Source organism: Sminthopsis crassicaudata, chromosome 2, assembly GCF_048593235.1.
Source record: "Sminthopsis crassicaudata isolate SCR6 chromosome 2, ASM4859323v1, whole genome shotgun sequence".
Lineage (NCBI taxonomy): Eukaryota > Metazoa > Chordata > Mammalia > Dasyuromorphia > Dasyuridae > Sminthopsis > Sminthopsis crassicaudata.
In genome coordinates this window covers 373,257,455-373,274,256 of record NC_133618.1, presented here as the reverse complement: position 1 = coordinate 373,274,256, position 16,802 = coordinate 373,257,455, and the positions used below count along the sequence as shown (strand labels likewise).

At 41.7% G+C, this 16,802-nt stretch overlaps 1 protein-coding gene across 1 annotated transcript; it reads left to right on the top strand.

Moving 5' to 3' along the window:
* The first annotated feature begins 222 nt into the window (after positions 1-222).
* On the top strand, positions 223-3,573 carry DIO3 (iodothyronine deiodinase 3). The gene has a single exon (XM_074291261.1). The coding sequence runs from the start codon at positions 252-254 to the stop codon at positions 1,242-1,244; it is 993 nt and encodes a 330-aa protein (XP_074147362.1). The 5' UTR covers positions 223-251; the 3' UTR covers positions 1,245-3,573.
* Positions 3,574-16,802: the final 13,229 nt, after the last annotated feature.

Here is a 16,802-nt window from a genome sequence, read left to right as displayed (position 1 = left end):
GATGTTAGGTAAGTTCTGTATCCCTCCTCCTTTCACCCTCCTCCGGCTTTCCCTGCTCCACCGCACGTCTTTAGCCCCTCGTTCGGTCTCTCTCTCCCCTCCTTGCCTGTTTATTTTTAGGTCATTGGCGGCGAGCTCTAGGTAATCCCCAGGCTGAAGTTCCAAGGGGGCGGGGCCCTGCTGGGGGCGGAGTCGCCTTTTCTTTTAAACCCGCGACTATAAATCCAGTTTAAGGGGAAGCGGGATCTCAGATGAGCAGCCCGGACCCAAGTCGGCTAGGGGAACGAGGGGGTGGGGCCCAGGGCGGCCGCGGCCGCAGCTGCCCAGCTGCGCCGCGGCTAGCCGGCAGGCTCCACTCCCTCCTGGTTCACACCTTGGGCTTTCTTACCCAGGTGGCCGCCTGCTGTTTCCTGGGCCCGCGCTTCCTGGCCACAGCGGTGACGCTGTGGCTACTGGACTTCCTGTGCATCCGCAAGAAGGTGCTGCTGAGACGCCGGCACGAAGGCGAAGCTGAGGAGCCCTGGAAGGCGGGCGGGGGCGGGAGCGGGGGTGGAGGAGAGGAGGAGGATGGGGCAGCTGTTATCTTGTTCCCGGGGCTACCCCCTGATGACCCGCCAATCTGGGTCTCTGACTCCAATCGGCTCTGCACTATAGAGTCGCTGAAGGCTGTCTGGCACGGGCAAAAGATGGACTTTTTCAAGACTGCCCACAAGGGCTCCCTAGCCCCCAATCCCGAGGTCATTCAACTGGACGGACTGAAAAGACTACGCATCCTAGACTTCGCGCGGGGCAGCCGGCCACTGGTTCTCAACTTCGGCAGTTGCACCTGACCCCCGTTCACGGCGCGACTGCGCGCCTTCCAGCGTCTTGCCTCCACCTTCCTAGACATCGCCGACTTCTTGCTTGTCTACATTGAAGAAGCCCACCCATCCGACGGCTGGGCCAGCTCAGATGCAGCCTACGACATCCCCAAGCACCAGTGCCTTCAGGACCGATTGCGGGCTGCCCGGCTTTTGCAGGAGGGCGCCCCAGGATGCTTGCTTGCCGTGGACACCATGGACAACGCGTCCAGTGCAGCGTATGGTGCCTATTCGGAACGGCTCTATATCATCCAGGAGGCTCGAGTCATGTATCAGGGGGGACGAGGTCCCGAGGGCTACAAGATCTCAGAACTGAGGCACTGGCTCGACCAGTACAAAGACCGCCTGCAGAGTCCACAGGCCTCCGTGGTCCTACCTGTGTAATTGACCGTTTCCAAAACAAAGAACCCCAAACAAACGTACAATTGACGGTTCTTAATCACAGAAAGTGACAGTTACACAAAAGAAGGGGGAAGGGAGAATTAACCCATGTGGGAGAAGGGGGGGGGAACACCTCTCTTCCCTCCTCCCCAAATTCATTTTTTCTCTCCTTGTTTATTTTTCTCCACTTTGTTGACTGCAATGCGAACATTATATATGTTGCGCGTGTGCATGCGTGTGTAAACCTGTGTAATTCTGTGAGTACCCGTTGTTTCCCGCAGAGAGAAGACACCCCCGCCACCTGGGACAACTAAACCTCTATGGGGCCAATCCCTGCTTGCGTAGAAAAAGGAAAGAAGGAAGGAAGGAAGGAAGGAAGGAAGGAAGGAAGGAAGGAAGGAAGGAAGGAAGGAAGGAAGGAAGGAAGGAAGGAAGGAAGGAAGGAAGGAAGGAAGGAAGGAAGGAAGGAAGGAAGGAAGGAAGGAAGGAAGGAAGGAAGGAAGGAAGGAAGGAAGGAAGGAAGGAAGGAAGGAAGGAAGGAAGGAAGGAAGGAAGGAAGGAAGGAAGGAAGGAAGGAAGGAAGGAAGGAAGGAAGGGAGGGAGGGAGGAGAGAGAGGAGAGAGAGAGAGAGAGAAAGAGAGAGAGAGAGAAAGAGAGAGAGAGAGAAAGAGAGAGAGAGAGAAAGAGAGAGAAAGAGAAATGGGGGGGGGGGAAAGAGAATTAGAGTCCGAAATAAGTGTGAAGAATTGTACTGCCAAGTATCCCGATGTGTGACTCTGTAATCTCTGCTCGCTGGTTCGCTGGCCTGTGTGTGTGCGCGCGCGCGCGCGTGTGATCCGATATCTCTTGGTGTGTGACTTTTTAAAGAGGCGTCTGGGCTGACCCAGCTCCTCCCAGCCCATATCTCCTCTTTGTTTCATATAGCCCTGATTCTTTCAGTCTCCTAATCTTCCGAAGTGTGTGTGTGTGTGTGTGTGTGTGTGTGTGTGTGTGTGTGTGTGTGTGTGCGCGTATGTTTGTAAATGTGTGTATGAGGGTGGGGGGAGGGGGGGCAGTCTGGAAGAAGAGGGGACAAGGTAGGGGAGAAGGGTTGGGCTGGGAGCGAAGGGTGTGTCTAATTAGCTTTTTCTCGTCCCGGTTCTGGCACTTCTTTGGTCCCTCTGGTAGTGACGACCTGTTTCGAATTGGTCCCGGACCAGGAAACCGTGTCTGATATTCTTAGAGATCTAGAAGTGCCCTAACCGCGAGAGAAAAATGAGTGTTTAACGTATTTATAAAAGTGGTTGGGACAGCTAGGTTGGGATTGGGGGTGGGAGGGTTCTCGGGTGGGATTTGACGATCTTTGAATCTTGAACTGGGACTGGGGGAAGGGGGTTCCTGGGCCAGGTTAGAGGGATATTGGGGACATCCGGGTGATCTTGAGTCTATTTGGTTTGGAGAACCTAGCTTGACACGATCTAACGATTTTGGATCTTGAGCGTAGGGTTAGTTACCCTTGGTTTGAAGAGAATAAGTATTACTGATGTATTGTGGAAAGAAATCTTCACGAAATCCATCGGTCCCTTGTTTAGAAGGTGAAAGAGCAGGAATCTCCCTTCTGGTATAAATGAGGGCTCCCTGATTTAAGCTCAGTTGCATGGTGTACATTTAGAAATAGTTCAGATTTGATGTAATCTGGAGGGAAGGGAAATCTTGTCTGAAGGAAAGGGAGACAGGGAATCCTTCTTTAGATGTAATGGGAAATTCCTGGTTTGCAGTAATTTGCATGGTTTGAATTTGAATTTGAGAGATTGGTTAGGGAAGAACCTTTCCTTATACATAACTTGAGGGATCCCTGGCTAATGTATTTTAAATAATGAGAACTGGAAGGGGATGGTGTTTAGGAATTTGGTATTATTTCCATATAAAAGATTGGAGCAATATCCAGGTGTATGCATGTAACTGTAACTTTGAAGCATCTTCTGGTCTGCAGTGTTTGGCTTTCAGTCTGACACAATTGAACATGGGGTGGGAAGAATCTATTATTTGATGTAACTTGGGATTTAATCCCTAGTCTGAAATAAGTTGCATGATGTGGAGTTTTGGAGGTGGCTGAGTTTGTGATTGAGTAGACCTCTGTTCTGGTGTGGTGGGATAATCCATGGTTTTCCTGTGGAGGCATCCATGATATAGAGTAGTTGGGGAGGAGGGGACTCCAGTTTGATTGGAAAAGTCCCAGGTTTGGGATGGAGGTGGAGGAGAGACCTGAGATTGGTGTCTTATTTGTTAAGTTGTTCACTATTTGAACTTCTTTCTGTAAAATAATAATAATAAAGATTTTGAATGAAATACATTCTTATATCCCTTGAGCTCTTTTTTCCTCATGCTCCCAGAATTTTGTTAAGAAGTAAACGCACATTTTTCTTCTGGGGAGATCAAGAGAAGGAAGCAGAAATGGGAAGGTGACAATGGCAAGATCAGTCTTATCTCCCTGTCCTGAAAGGAATCATAATGTATAGGATAGGATAATGTATAGGATATCATAATGTATAGGATAGAGACAGAACCAGGTAGATTCCTACTGAGATATTTGCAGAAGAGATTTCCATCTTTCATTTCTTCCTAACTCAATACTCATCCCTGTCCCTCATACCAGGAATTCACACTTCCAATTTTTCCAGGAGTTTCCAAGGATCCTGTCTGGTGCCTGAAAGTAAGGGAAGGGACAGAAAGAAACCCAACCCTCTACCCGGAGCCCCCAAAGTGCTCAGGAATTGGTCCAGATCTATCTTCTAATTCTTTTAGGACACTCAACTGTTGGACAGTTACCAGGCTCTCAGTTTACATAGCTGGAGAAGTGGGGCAGGTGTTACAGCTTTTTGTCTTCAAGTTTTCTGCTTTTAACTTCATTGGAGTTCAGTGCTACAGCATCTGCATCGATGTTCTGGACATCACTGGGCTCAGCAGGGGAATAGGAGAAAGCCAAGAACCAGCAGGAATGTTATCAGATCTAAAGCCTCTCATTTGGAGAGATGGGAGGGAACAGTGAGAAAGGGAGAGAAATGAGATAAAGAAAAATGGGAGCAATAAGGAAAGGGGGGAGGAAGAAATAAGAGGAAGAGGGAAGAAAAGTTATATATTGGAATAGAAAAAATATAATAGCAGACATTCATACTGTGCTTTAAGATAGGTAATCTTATTTCCACTTTACAGAGCCGGAGAAGTTAAGTGATGCTCTTATGGTCACACACAGCTAGAGCTGGGCTTCCCAGTCTAGGTCTTTCCTGATTTCAAATGTAATGATCTTTCCACTACATAAATGGAGGGGCAAGGAGAAGGGAGAGATAGTGAAAGCAAATAAGGAGGTGGAGGTGGAGAAGGAAGAGAGAGAGTTGTGGAGTGGGAAATTGAGAAGATGTGAGAAATGTAGCTAGAGGGATGAGGAGGGGGAGATAGAGAAAGGGAAATTGGAATTAAAAGATAGTTTGTGTTTGTTGGAACAGAATAAATGATCATGGAGAACAATAGAACAGGGATTGGGAAGGCAAGAATGAGGGGGGGTTGGATTTAAGATGATAAGAGGCATAAATAAGAGAGGGTTACAAGAAGAGTAAAGAAGGGTGGAAGAAGGCAGTTTTAAGTGAAAAAAGGATGGGGGGAGGAAAAGGAAGTTAATAAAGGAACAAGAAGGGGACAGAATGATACAGGGGAAATAGTATCAGGTTTCAAATCAAAGGATATAGATTTGAATCCCAGCTCTTAAGCAAGCAATTTTTCTGCATCCATTGGAATAGATAACCACTAAGATCTCTTCCAACTCTGAATCCTATGTATCTTTAGCCTCCTTTGAGCATAAGAATGGGAATAAGTGTGATGGAGGAATAGAGGATAGGGATGGCAATTGAAAGAGTAAGGGTATAAAATTCATAGAGAAACATGAATGAAAGAGTGCAATTGAGAAAGTGCATCACCTTAGGGAACTCAGGAAGGAAGTGCATCTAATATCAGGGTAGGATTCTTGGTGGTAGACATTGACAAGACCACAATATCTCTGAAATGTAAACTTTGAGGACTTACCCCTTAGTTTATTCATTTTTTTTCTTTTTTAAGAAAAAGCTGGATTTCTGAATGTGTGGCATTTGGTCATTTCTTCTCCTCTTTCCCTTCTTTCCAGAACCACTATCATTCCCTCCCTGACCACAATCTTCTCTCCCTTCTCTTCCCACCTTAGACATACAGAGAAAGAAGTATAGTCTATAAAAGATTCTTTGAGCCCTCAAACCTTAACTTCCAAGGAGTTCCTTCCATTTGCTAACCTCAGAGGACCTTTGCCTTTAGCCCACGGGTGGGAATTGCTATCTGTGACTCAAAGCAGCTAAGCTAAACAGTTGAATTGTTGTTCAGTAGTTTTTCAATTATGTCCAATTCTCTGTGACCCCATTTGAAGTTTTGTTGTTGTTTGTTTAGCAAAGATACTAGAATGGTTTGCCATTTCCTTCTCCAGTTCATTTTACAGATAAAGAAACCAACGCAAAAAGGGTTAAGTGACTTGTTTAGGGTCACACAACTAGTGAGTATCTGAGGCCAAATTTGAACTCAGGAAAATGAGTCTCCCTCACTCCAGGTCCTTCATTCTATCCACTGTACCACCTAGCTGTTGTGATCTTGATGCAATTAGCCCCTGCCACTGTATCGTGAGAATTTTCTTTTTTGTTCATCCCCTGCCACTCACCCCAAGCACCGTAAGTTCTTCTCAGGTTATTTATTGGTGAGAGGGAGGAATTACAGATATAACAATATTAAGGTTCAGGTGATCACAAGGGCAATTAACACAATCCTAGCCAGCAAAAACAAGTTAATGCCATTCTTCTAAATGACTTCCATTTTCCCAGGTATTATGATTCTCACAGTCCCAGAGCATTCATCTCTTACATGTCCAGGAAAAATAGTAACTCCCTAAAGAAGCCCCTACCTAACACTCCCCCCACCTCCCATTACCAATCTGGGAATGCTCCAGGGAGAATCCTCTGACAAATCCTGGGTTTCAATCCTAAGAGAGAGTCCTGATACATGGAGAGATTACTTCCTATATAACCACTAAGTCTCATTCAAAAAAAAAAAAAAAAAAAAAAAAAACAAACTAATTTGATCCTAGGTTATAGTAGTGGGGAAGTATCCAAAACAAGTGAGGTGATCAGTAAAATGAGAGTTGAAAAAGATAATCTGTAAAAATCCCTATTAGTTCTAAATCCTATAATAATTACCTGCTCTGACCAAAGCAATACACAATGTTGTACTAATTTCTGGACTCTATATTTTCTTGTAAGCTGTAACCTAGGGTCCCTGAAGGATTCTGAGCTTACATGGACTGGGTCCAATCACAGAGACTAGGTCATTTTTTTTTCTTTGGCTCATTGCCTCCAACTCAGAAGTTTACTCCAGGGAAATCTCAAAAAAAAAAAGTGTAGCTTGTTTCTCCCATATGTGTGTAACAGAGTCATCACATTACAATATAATTACTTATATGGCACAGACTTCATTTTTATTCCTTAGGAAAAAGACACATAGTATGTAAAAGATTTACAACAGCCAAATAGCAGTTTCGGAAATATAAAAGCACTCAAAGAACCCATCAGTTCTTCCTGTACAGGAACTAAACTTAGAGTTACTATCAGGACAACCCTTTCTTCACCCCAGTGAGTTCTTCTTTCCCATCAAGTCTTTCATCATTTCCCCTAATTTGGAGAACTTCTTGTGATTTAGAATATCATCAGAATGTTAAGCATGCTTTGGGGATTACTAAACAAGCAAATCATTACTCATCAGACCCATGTTGACTGATTAACTGATTGGTTCTGCTCTTTAAATAGGGTGATAGGATACTATGGATGTTTTTTTTGTTTTTTTTTCCTTCTGTTCCCAACAAAGATGCTGCTTAAGGAATTCTCTAGAACTGTGGTTCACAAACATTGTCCATGAATTACACGTGTATGTTTTTTTATAGTGGCCATGTGCTTCCTCTATAAACCATAATTATTGTCCAGGGTTGTGGGGAGGAAGAGAAGGAGAAATCTCCCCTATCCTGGATGTACTTCAAAAGGTAATGCATGACACTCATGTGAGCATGTGCACATACATACATATACACACACATACACACACACACACACACACACATACACACTACAAAGGAAGTCTCAGAGAGACACAGAGACTGAAAAGGGAGGGGAAGACAAAGGGACAGGACCAAACTGGGTTTTATAGCTCACTTTTAGTGACTGTATAGGGACAGACAGCTGAGAGTCAACAAGAAAAACAGTATTAGTTTCTGAAACCAAATCAGTATGATACTAGTGATCACATCTACATTTTATGAAGCACTGCCCTTGGATTATCTTCAAATAGTAGAATAATTCTTCTACAGTCTCATCAAGATGATTAAGGAACATCACATATTGATCAGTGATAACTTTGATTGCTTCTTACCTTCCATTAAGTAAGGCATTGAATGAGATTCACTCAAAAGAGAGTAAGTGTCCAGAGTGATGAGAGGACTAAAGCCAATGCCATTTGAGGTTCTATACACATTTAGCCTAGAGAAGGGCATGATTGTTTGAAAGAGCTGTCAGTCAACAATAATCTCTTCCTATGTGTGTGTGTGTATGTGTGTGAATATATGTATAAAGTTCCTACTATGTGTCAGTTACTATGCTAAAGACTAGGGATTCAAATATGAAAAAGGAAGGCAGTTCCTATTCTAAAGGAGCTTACACTCTAATGAGGGAAGATAATTTAGGGACAATGCTGAAAAATGGAAGGAGAAGGTATGCTGGAGTCCAGTCCAAAGGAAATGAAGAGATGGCTGTGCTAGGAGTCTTTTTTACAAGGAGAATTTGGAAAGATTTCTTTGCTCCATCCTCTAGACTTGCAGTCAGATAAATAAAGGATTCTACAAGTACTGATGAAGTATGAGTACCAAACTAATGCAATCTTGAAGGCTGTGTGTGGAAGAGTGATTAAAATTATTTTATTTAGCCTCATGAAGCCCCAGTTGGTACAGTGGATAGAGCACCAGACTTGCGGTCTAGAAGTTCAAATGTGATCTCAGTTGCTAGCTAAGTGACTCCAGATAAGTCACTTTCACCAAATTTACCTTGGTTTCCTCATTGGTAAAATGAATCAGAGGAGAAAATGGCAACCACTTCAATATCTTTGCCAAGATTAGGATCACAAAAAGACATGACTTGTCTCATGGGGCAGAATGACGAGCAAAGAGTGGAAGTAAAGATTTCTTTAATGTAAAAAAAAAACTTTCTAGATGAGAGCACAACTTCCTAATTAGAGCTATCCAAAGTATTATGACTTCCTAACATTTCCTGGAGGTTTTCAAGGAGTTTGGAGAATCAATTGCTGGAAATGATGTAGAGTGATTCCTATTCAAATACAGGCTAAAATAGATGGCTTCTGAAATCCCTTATAGTTCAGATTTTGTCAGGCTAAATCAACCAGTTCTCTGTCCCCCAAAAGAGTGCATTACATAAACCTTTATATCACACTGCTGAAAACCCTTTTCCCCTGGAATATAGCCTCAGGGAAAGGGACCTACTTTTTCTAGATTCTAGACACTTCCTTCCAATGAAACTTGAAAGTTTGGGAAAAGAGCATTGTAGAAATAGTCTAAAGGTCTTGGTATTATTTGAACTGCAATAGACATAGTCTAAGGGTTTTGGTATTATTTGAGCTGCAGGCTGCTTAAATTGCAAAATCCTCAAGCTCCCTGGGGAGGTGATCTGGAAAACTTGGTAAGAGCCATTTGTCTTCACCTTCCCAATCTTAGAAGTTCAGGGAAATCTCAGAGAGTCACAGAATGTTGAAACTATAGGTAACTTTAAAATGGCAGAATATGTGAGATTAAATTTTACATGAACCTTAAAATCATTCAAGGTAGAATATCAAAGCTGGAAAGGACCTTAAAGTCATGGAACATAGAATTTCAGAGCCAGAAAAAGTCTTTGAATCCTAGAATTTCTTTTTTGTTTTTATTTTCAGTTCCAAATTCTTGGCCTCCTTCCAACCATCCCCCACCTTTTAAGACAGAAAGAAATATGACACCCATTAGACATATGAAGTCATTCAATGCATTCCCACATTCCTTTGGAATTGCTGTGGATCATAGTCTTAACTGGAGTTGCTAAATCTTTCATAGTTGTTCATCCTTAAAGTATTGCTATTGCTGTGTGTTCTAGTTTTTCTTCTTTCATTTCATTGCATCAATTAATATCAGTCTTCTCAGAGTTTTCTGACAATTCTTTTCATCATTTCTTATAGCACAATAGTAGAATTGTAGAATTTCTTGTCAGAGCTACGAGGGGTTTGAGAACATATAACATCAAAATACAGGGACACTCAGAATCATAGCACATCAGAGATAGAAAGAACCTGAGAGATCACTTAGTCCAACTTTTTATTTTACTGTAGAGAAAATCAAGGATAGGAGAAGGAAAGTACTTGTCAAAGCTTAGAGAGCAAGAGAGTAAATGGCAAATCCTGAATTAACAGAATCCTGAAAAAGTATCTACCACCACATGGATAAAAGACAGACAACCAAAAGATTTATAATGGGTCACATCCATTTGCCAGATTTCATTGGGTCTCAGACCACAAGGATTCTTCCCTGGAGGCAGTGTAGGAGCATGGCAAGCTGCACAGCTTTTTATTATGCTCCTAACTTCCTCTCTTGTTATTCCAAATTGTAAACGTAAAGCTCGAGCAACTTGATGATATTTAGAATGAGATTCTTGTGCTTCCTTAAATAAAGGAGTACTGGCTAACATAGTTAAAAGGCTATCTGCCTTTGAATTTTCATCAAAAATAGGACCTGGAAGTCTACTATGTGAGTGGACATGCAAGATATAAATCTTGCCTGGATGCTTTCTCACTTGCTCTTGAAGTTCCTTAAAGAGCTCATAAATATTAGAGGCTGCAAATTTTATTTGAGCCGTGGCAATTCTTTGTACTATACCTACTGAATAGGCTGAATCAGTAATTATATTTACTTCTCCTGGGTAATAAGAGCTAACATGATAGCAAATAATTCATTCTGCTGAGTAGATTGAAAAGGAGTCCATTTGTAACGTGCTCTCCTGGCAGTTACAATTACTAGTCTGTCTTAGACCCACCAGAGTACCTTTGACCACTGTCCTCTGCAGTGTGAACTCTACCCGGCTCGCCTCCTCTGAGGCCTTCTAAGGTCTCTAGCCACAATCTCTTGAATCTATAGCTTAATAACCGGTAGCGCACTCAAGAACAACCACGTGTAATCTTAAAAGCCTTTATTATACCTACTCACATAATGCCCTAACTGATGCCCTGACTTGTTGGTTCCCGAGTGAACACCTGGTCAGAAGACCCACATGTTCACTACCAAAACCCTTACCTCTTTTGGCTATCCATCTTGGCTTGGCCACCCAGGCTAGGAAGCCAGGGTGAAGAACGCCAGGTTAAAGAGGGCAATTGCTGCCTGCAGTGGGCTTACATAGGGCCTGTGAGGTCACACACACAGCCAATCAGCGAGAGAGTCACCCATTATGAAGCTATCTCAATATGGCCAGGATCCCACCCAAGGGCAGTCCTAATATCCACAGAAATTACTTCCGGACCACTCAATCTCCCAATTTGCTGGGCACCCATTTAAAGGCCCCTTACAATTCCCTTTCTCTTGTTTTGCGGGAACCGCACATCTCACCAAGCTAAACTTTTAGCACCAGCTATAGTTCACTTGATCCATGAGATGACAGAGTGTTATGCCCAAGGAGGTACAAAGCAGCAGATCAGTAAACAGAAGTATGACAATAAGAACCAGGCTCAACAGTGGCCCAAGTGTTCAACCCATTCATCAAAGTCATACTCGAGATAATAAGCCAAAGAGGTTGGATGCCAATGAGGTAGGATGTCAACACTGAGGTGGGAAGTCAACAAGGTAAAACATCACAATTCTAGTTAACAAATATCAGTGAGGTAGGTTGTCACAATTCTAGTTACATTTATCACAATTCTAGACCAATTCTAGTTTCTTACAAATTTCTGTTGCACTTGTCACAATCCTAGAACAATTCTAGCTTATCACAATTCTCAATTGCACTTTTCACAATCCTATCTTTATGGTTAAATCATGAGAGTATAAAGCACAAATATTTTTTTGGAGGTGTCTATAAAGATTGTTGGTCCTTTAAGAGGAACCTTAGAAACCTTTTCTTCAAAAATCCATCCCCAATTATAGTCAGGTTATCTTTAATGGAGAGCCATGTGCAAAATTTGGAGCTGTGGCCAATAAAATTTGCCATTCTGGGATGGTCTCACAGCATACATTAATTTGTGCATTAGTATAGAATGTGTATATTTTTTCAGGACTTGTCCCAGATAATTGTACTACTCTCTTAATAGCCTTTAATAAAATTCTAGCCACAAGCACTGGGTAAGGAGTAAGGCTTTGTTCTGTCTGGTTGTGCTGAGAGGTTACCCACTCAATCACTCTGTCTCCTTGATGAAGGTGCCTCTTTTGTAGCAAAGACATATTTCCAAGGGTTTGTGAGTGACTCAGCCACATTGGATAAAGCCAAATCAACTTCTCTCAAAACCTCTTGTGCTTCTTTTGTAAGCTGGCGTGGTGAATTTAAAGCACTGTCTCCCCTTAAAATATCATATAGAGGTTGCACTCGATTGGTAGTTAAGCCTAACACTGGACGCATCCATTGGATCTCCTATTAATTGTTGGAAATCATTTAAGGTGTCCAACTTCTCTGTTCTTAAAGAAAGCTTTGGTACTGTGAGTGTCTTAGGATATACTTCATATCCTAAATATTGAAAAGGAGCATGTCTTTGAATTTTTTCTGTAGCTATATGCAGTTTGTAGTGCTTCAGTGTTTCCGTGGATTTTGTAGACATGCTTCTAACATTTGTTCCTCAGGTACACATCCCAAAATACCATCCATAAAATGTAACAATACTACTTTTGGAAATGCTTTTCTTACTGGAGCAAGAGCAGCAGTAACATACATTTGGCACATAGTAGGGCTGTTTTTCATTCCCTGTGGCAAAACTGTCCATTCATATCTTTTATAAGGCTCAGCCAAATTAACACTAGGCACTGAAAAAGCAAATCTTTTCATATCCTCCTTATCTAGAGGGATAGAATAGAAACAATCCTTAATGTCTATAACCCAAAGAGGCCATTCCCATAGTTTCCATCTGTTCATTTACTCTTCTTAGATCAGTTAACATCCTCCATTTTCCAGATTTCTTTTTCACCACAAATACTGGGGAATTCCAAGGACTTAGAGAAGGCACAAGTGTCCTTGGTCAAGCTGTTCTTGCACTATGTCTAATAAGGCCTGAATTTTATCACTCCTTAAGGGCCACTATTCTACCCACACTGGTGAATCAGTCTTCTACTGAATAGGAACTGGTGAAAGTGCAGGTAGGCCTTCAACAGCAGCCCTGCCTAAAAAGCCAAAGTGCTTATTTGTAATCCTATCTGTTGTAAAATGTCTCTTCTCCACAGATTAATGGGGATTTTTTCAACCACAAAAGGAGTAAAAACTCCGGTTTCACCTTCAAATATCCATCTTAAAGGGGTAGCACTAACTTCTGCTGCTATTTATCCTCCTACCCCAGACATGTAGGTGTCTGCCTTAATCTTTGGCCAGTAACTAGGCCAATTGACACCTCTAATAACTGTACGATCTGCACCCGTGTCTACCAATCCTTCAAATGGTATTCCATTTATATAAATAGTAAGCATAGGTCGGTCAGTTGTCACAGCTGCTGTCCAATATAGTCCTAGATTTTGTTCATTGGAGTCAGAATCTAGGCGACTATCACGAGGTTGCTTATTAGGGGTATGTAACAATAAGCCTGATGCTACTACTTCTCCTGGTTGATAAATCACACGTTGTCTACCTGTGTTAGTGACTGGGATATTAGCTACACGTTCTCCAGTTTCCCACATCAGTGTATGGTTGAACACTGTTTTGTAAGCACTCTTAGAAGGTGAAATGGTCAAGCCTACTGTGCCTGGAGGCAAAGGATCCATAGGCTGAATAGGAACAGATTTCACTTCTCCAGGGAATATCTCAGCAGTCTCTACTGCACACAACTCTTTTTTTCCTAATTTCAATCCCTTTCTTCCATCTGATTGCCTTTTGGCTGATTGATCATGTCTTAAATTTCTTGGGATGTAACCTCACCTGCCATCATGCCCCACTTGGGGGGCTGAAGCTGGGCCCCGCCTCTCATTTCCCTGGGTCAATCTACATTCGGAGGCCCAGTAGAGACCCTTGTGGCATTTTGGACATGGTGTTTTAGGTCTTCTCTCATCCTGTCTTCTCACTCTATCTCCATATTTACACTGAGCTCTTAGATGTCCAATTTTTCCACATTGGAAACATCGACGAATTTCTCTAGAAGGCCCTTACCAGGAGGGACCCTGTCTTTCCATGTTCATCATAGTCTGGGTATAAAAAGCATTTGTTCCCACTGTGGCACATAGTCTTATGATCTCCTCTAAAGGAGCATCTTTATCTAATCCCCATATAATTCTTTTGCAAATCTCATTGGCATTTTCCTTAGCCAGATGTCATTATTTCTGTAGCTGCATTTTCTCCAATAGTTCTTTTGATAGCAGTTTGCAGACATCCCACAAAATCTGCAAAAGGTTCATTGGGACCTTGCTCTATTTTAGTGAAAGCCTCCCCTCAAGCTTTCTTTCCAAGGAGGGGACCCCAAGCTTTTATTGCAGCCTTAGCAATTTGCTCATACACTGTCATGGAATAATTAATCTGTTCTGAATTCTCTACATACTGACCTTTACCAGCTAATTGCTGTGTGTTAACTCCTATTTCCAAATTGCATCTGACTTAGATCTTACATAATTCATGAAACTCCGCAAGCCAAAACAGATTTTGTCCAGGTTCTAAACATGTCCTTGCTATGGATTTCCAGTCATTCAGGATTAGGACTTCATAAGACAAACCATCTAGTAACATTTTAACATAAGCTGATGTAGCCCCATAAAGGGTACCTTTTTTCAAATCTTTAATTTTGTTCAAATCTAAAGGTGTATATTTTCTCCTTTTTTGACCTACAGAGTCAATTCCTTCAATCACAGGATATGCATGTATAAAATCACTTATAACCTGTCCTTCTCTCTTATCCTTAATCAATGCTTTTTCTAATCTTGTCATAGGCTGCTTCACAGGCGATTCTGTTTGTGTTTCTGCCTCTTCCCCTCCTCCTTCTTCTTCCACCCCTGAAGGTAGAGTTGATGTGGGCCTGTCAATAATCTGCTCTCTCAGCGGGGTTGAAGCTTGTTCAAGAGAATCAGAGTCATCACACCCTAATTCCTCATTTAAATCCCCTTGCCCTTGGGCAAGATCTTGATCTTTCTTTTTTTCCCCTCACACTTCCTCCTCTGTTCATTTTTAAAACTTTTCCTTCTCCTACAACCTGCTTGATAGTTTAAGGCTAAATGAACTATGTTGTATATATAAAATACCTCTGCAGAAATTGAATGAGGCCCATTTTTTGTGTGAAATTCTTTCATTTGAAGTCCCACTAGCTTCCAGTTATCTACATTTAGTTTTTCTTCCTCTAAGAACCAAGGGGACCTGTGTTTTAGTGCACCCAAGAGTTTAGCAATCTGTACCCAGGTTACAAGTAAACTCTGTTCCTCAATTATCTTAATTATACTCTCTATAGCACCACTCCTGGGTGGAGCTGGAGCTGAGGCTGGGGCTGAGTCGGCTGAGATCAAGGAAATGTCTTTAGCTAACATCTGCCCCATTTCAGCTATAAGAGATTGCTGGTTTAGCCCATAACAAGGTAAGTTCCTTATTTGTCTATTAGACTACTCACCTAATCTCCTGGGCACCGGAGGACTTTAGTAGAGGTAGGGTGTCTGTCCCTGTTCGGGCACCAAAATGCGAAGGTCCGGGCTAGCTCCTCTGAAGGTTCAGAATCAGTCTTTGTCAGGATAAGCAAAAGTCCTTGCCCCTCTTTGTGGGAGCCAAATTGTAAAGGTCCAGAATTGTAAAGGTCCAGTTGTCTCTAAGTTGTCCTTGGGGACTGCCATCTCAACTCAATCCCAGACTAGACTGACTCCTTGCCTTCCTGCCCTCCTCTTTTATCCTAGCAGAGATTGTAGTGAGAACTCAAAAGGGCTTGTGAGAAAATACTTCAACCAATGAACTTGCTCCTTTTTAAAGGTTGTGTAAACTCCTTTTCAGAAGTTCAAAGGTGTGAACTCCCCCAAAGGCTGGAACTAAAGGTGTGAATTTTGAGCTAGAGAATTGCCCAGACAACCTGAGTTCTCACCTTGTAATCCTAACACCCAGGACTCCAGACTTCCAATACAAGGCACATCCCTCCAGCAAATCTTTGTTCTATAATCATCAGTCACTTTTGATATCTGTTCTGCAGGTGGGCAAAATCTCTCTTCATTTAAATTCAAAACAAATCATTATGTTAAAAGCATAGTCCTAAGTGCAAAAATCTCTGCTCTCCAAGAACTTGTATTCAGACATTGGGATGCAACAGATAAACATAGATATATAGTATCACATAGAGAATAGAAGGAGTAATGGAGAAATCAGACATAATGTTCTAGAAATATTTGAAGAGGGAAAGAATACTAATGGCTAAAGGAATCAGCAAATTCTTCATGAAGAAAATAAATAACCTGAATCTTGAAGAAAGATAAGGATTCTGAAAGAGATAATTCATTCTTATACATTGCTTTCAAAAAACAGAAAATGATCCAGTCAGCTAATATATGAAGGTGAATGGTATGAAATGAATGGAGAGAAATCCTAGAGCCATGTAGTTTAAGTGAGAGGTAATCAGTAAACTGATTAAATATTGAAGGTAAGGGAGGGGGAAGAGTTTTGAACAACTTTGAGATTTCCATCATGGGTGACAGAGTATGATAATGATGACCTCTTCCCCACTCCCTAAAAAGGAAAGAAAATTGAAGAGACAATTTACAAAAGAAGAAATAAATTGGAAATTATTATTGACAAAGGCAGAACAATGGGTAGAGTATTGGGTCTGAACTCAGGAAGACCTGAGTCTTAACTAACTGTGTGACCTTGGTCAGATCATAATCTCTCTCAGTTTCAGTTTCCTCATCTGTACAATGGGAATAATAACAATTTACCTAACAGTTGTTATAAGGATCAAATGAAATACCATGTATAGTTCTCTGCAAATTTGAAAGCACTATATAAATGCTAACTATTATTATTAACAAAAAACTCAAAGTTGGCAGAATTATAGAGAATCAGTTGCTAAGATATACTTGTGATGAAATTACAAGCTAGATCTTTTTGGAAAGTCATTTGGAAGGAGGAAGCAAAAATTACAAAAATACCTGAGAGTGTTAGCTTAAAGAAGAGAGAGCAAAAGCTATAGTTTTCAAATATTTTTGTAGCATCATTATTTGCAATTGCAGAAATCTAAAAGCAATCTAAATACCCAATAACAAAGAAAGGGCTAAATAGATTGTGATACATGAATGTAATAGAACAT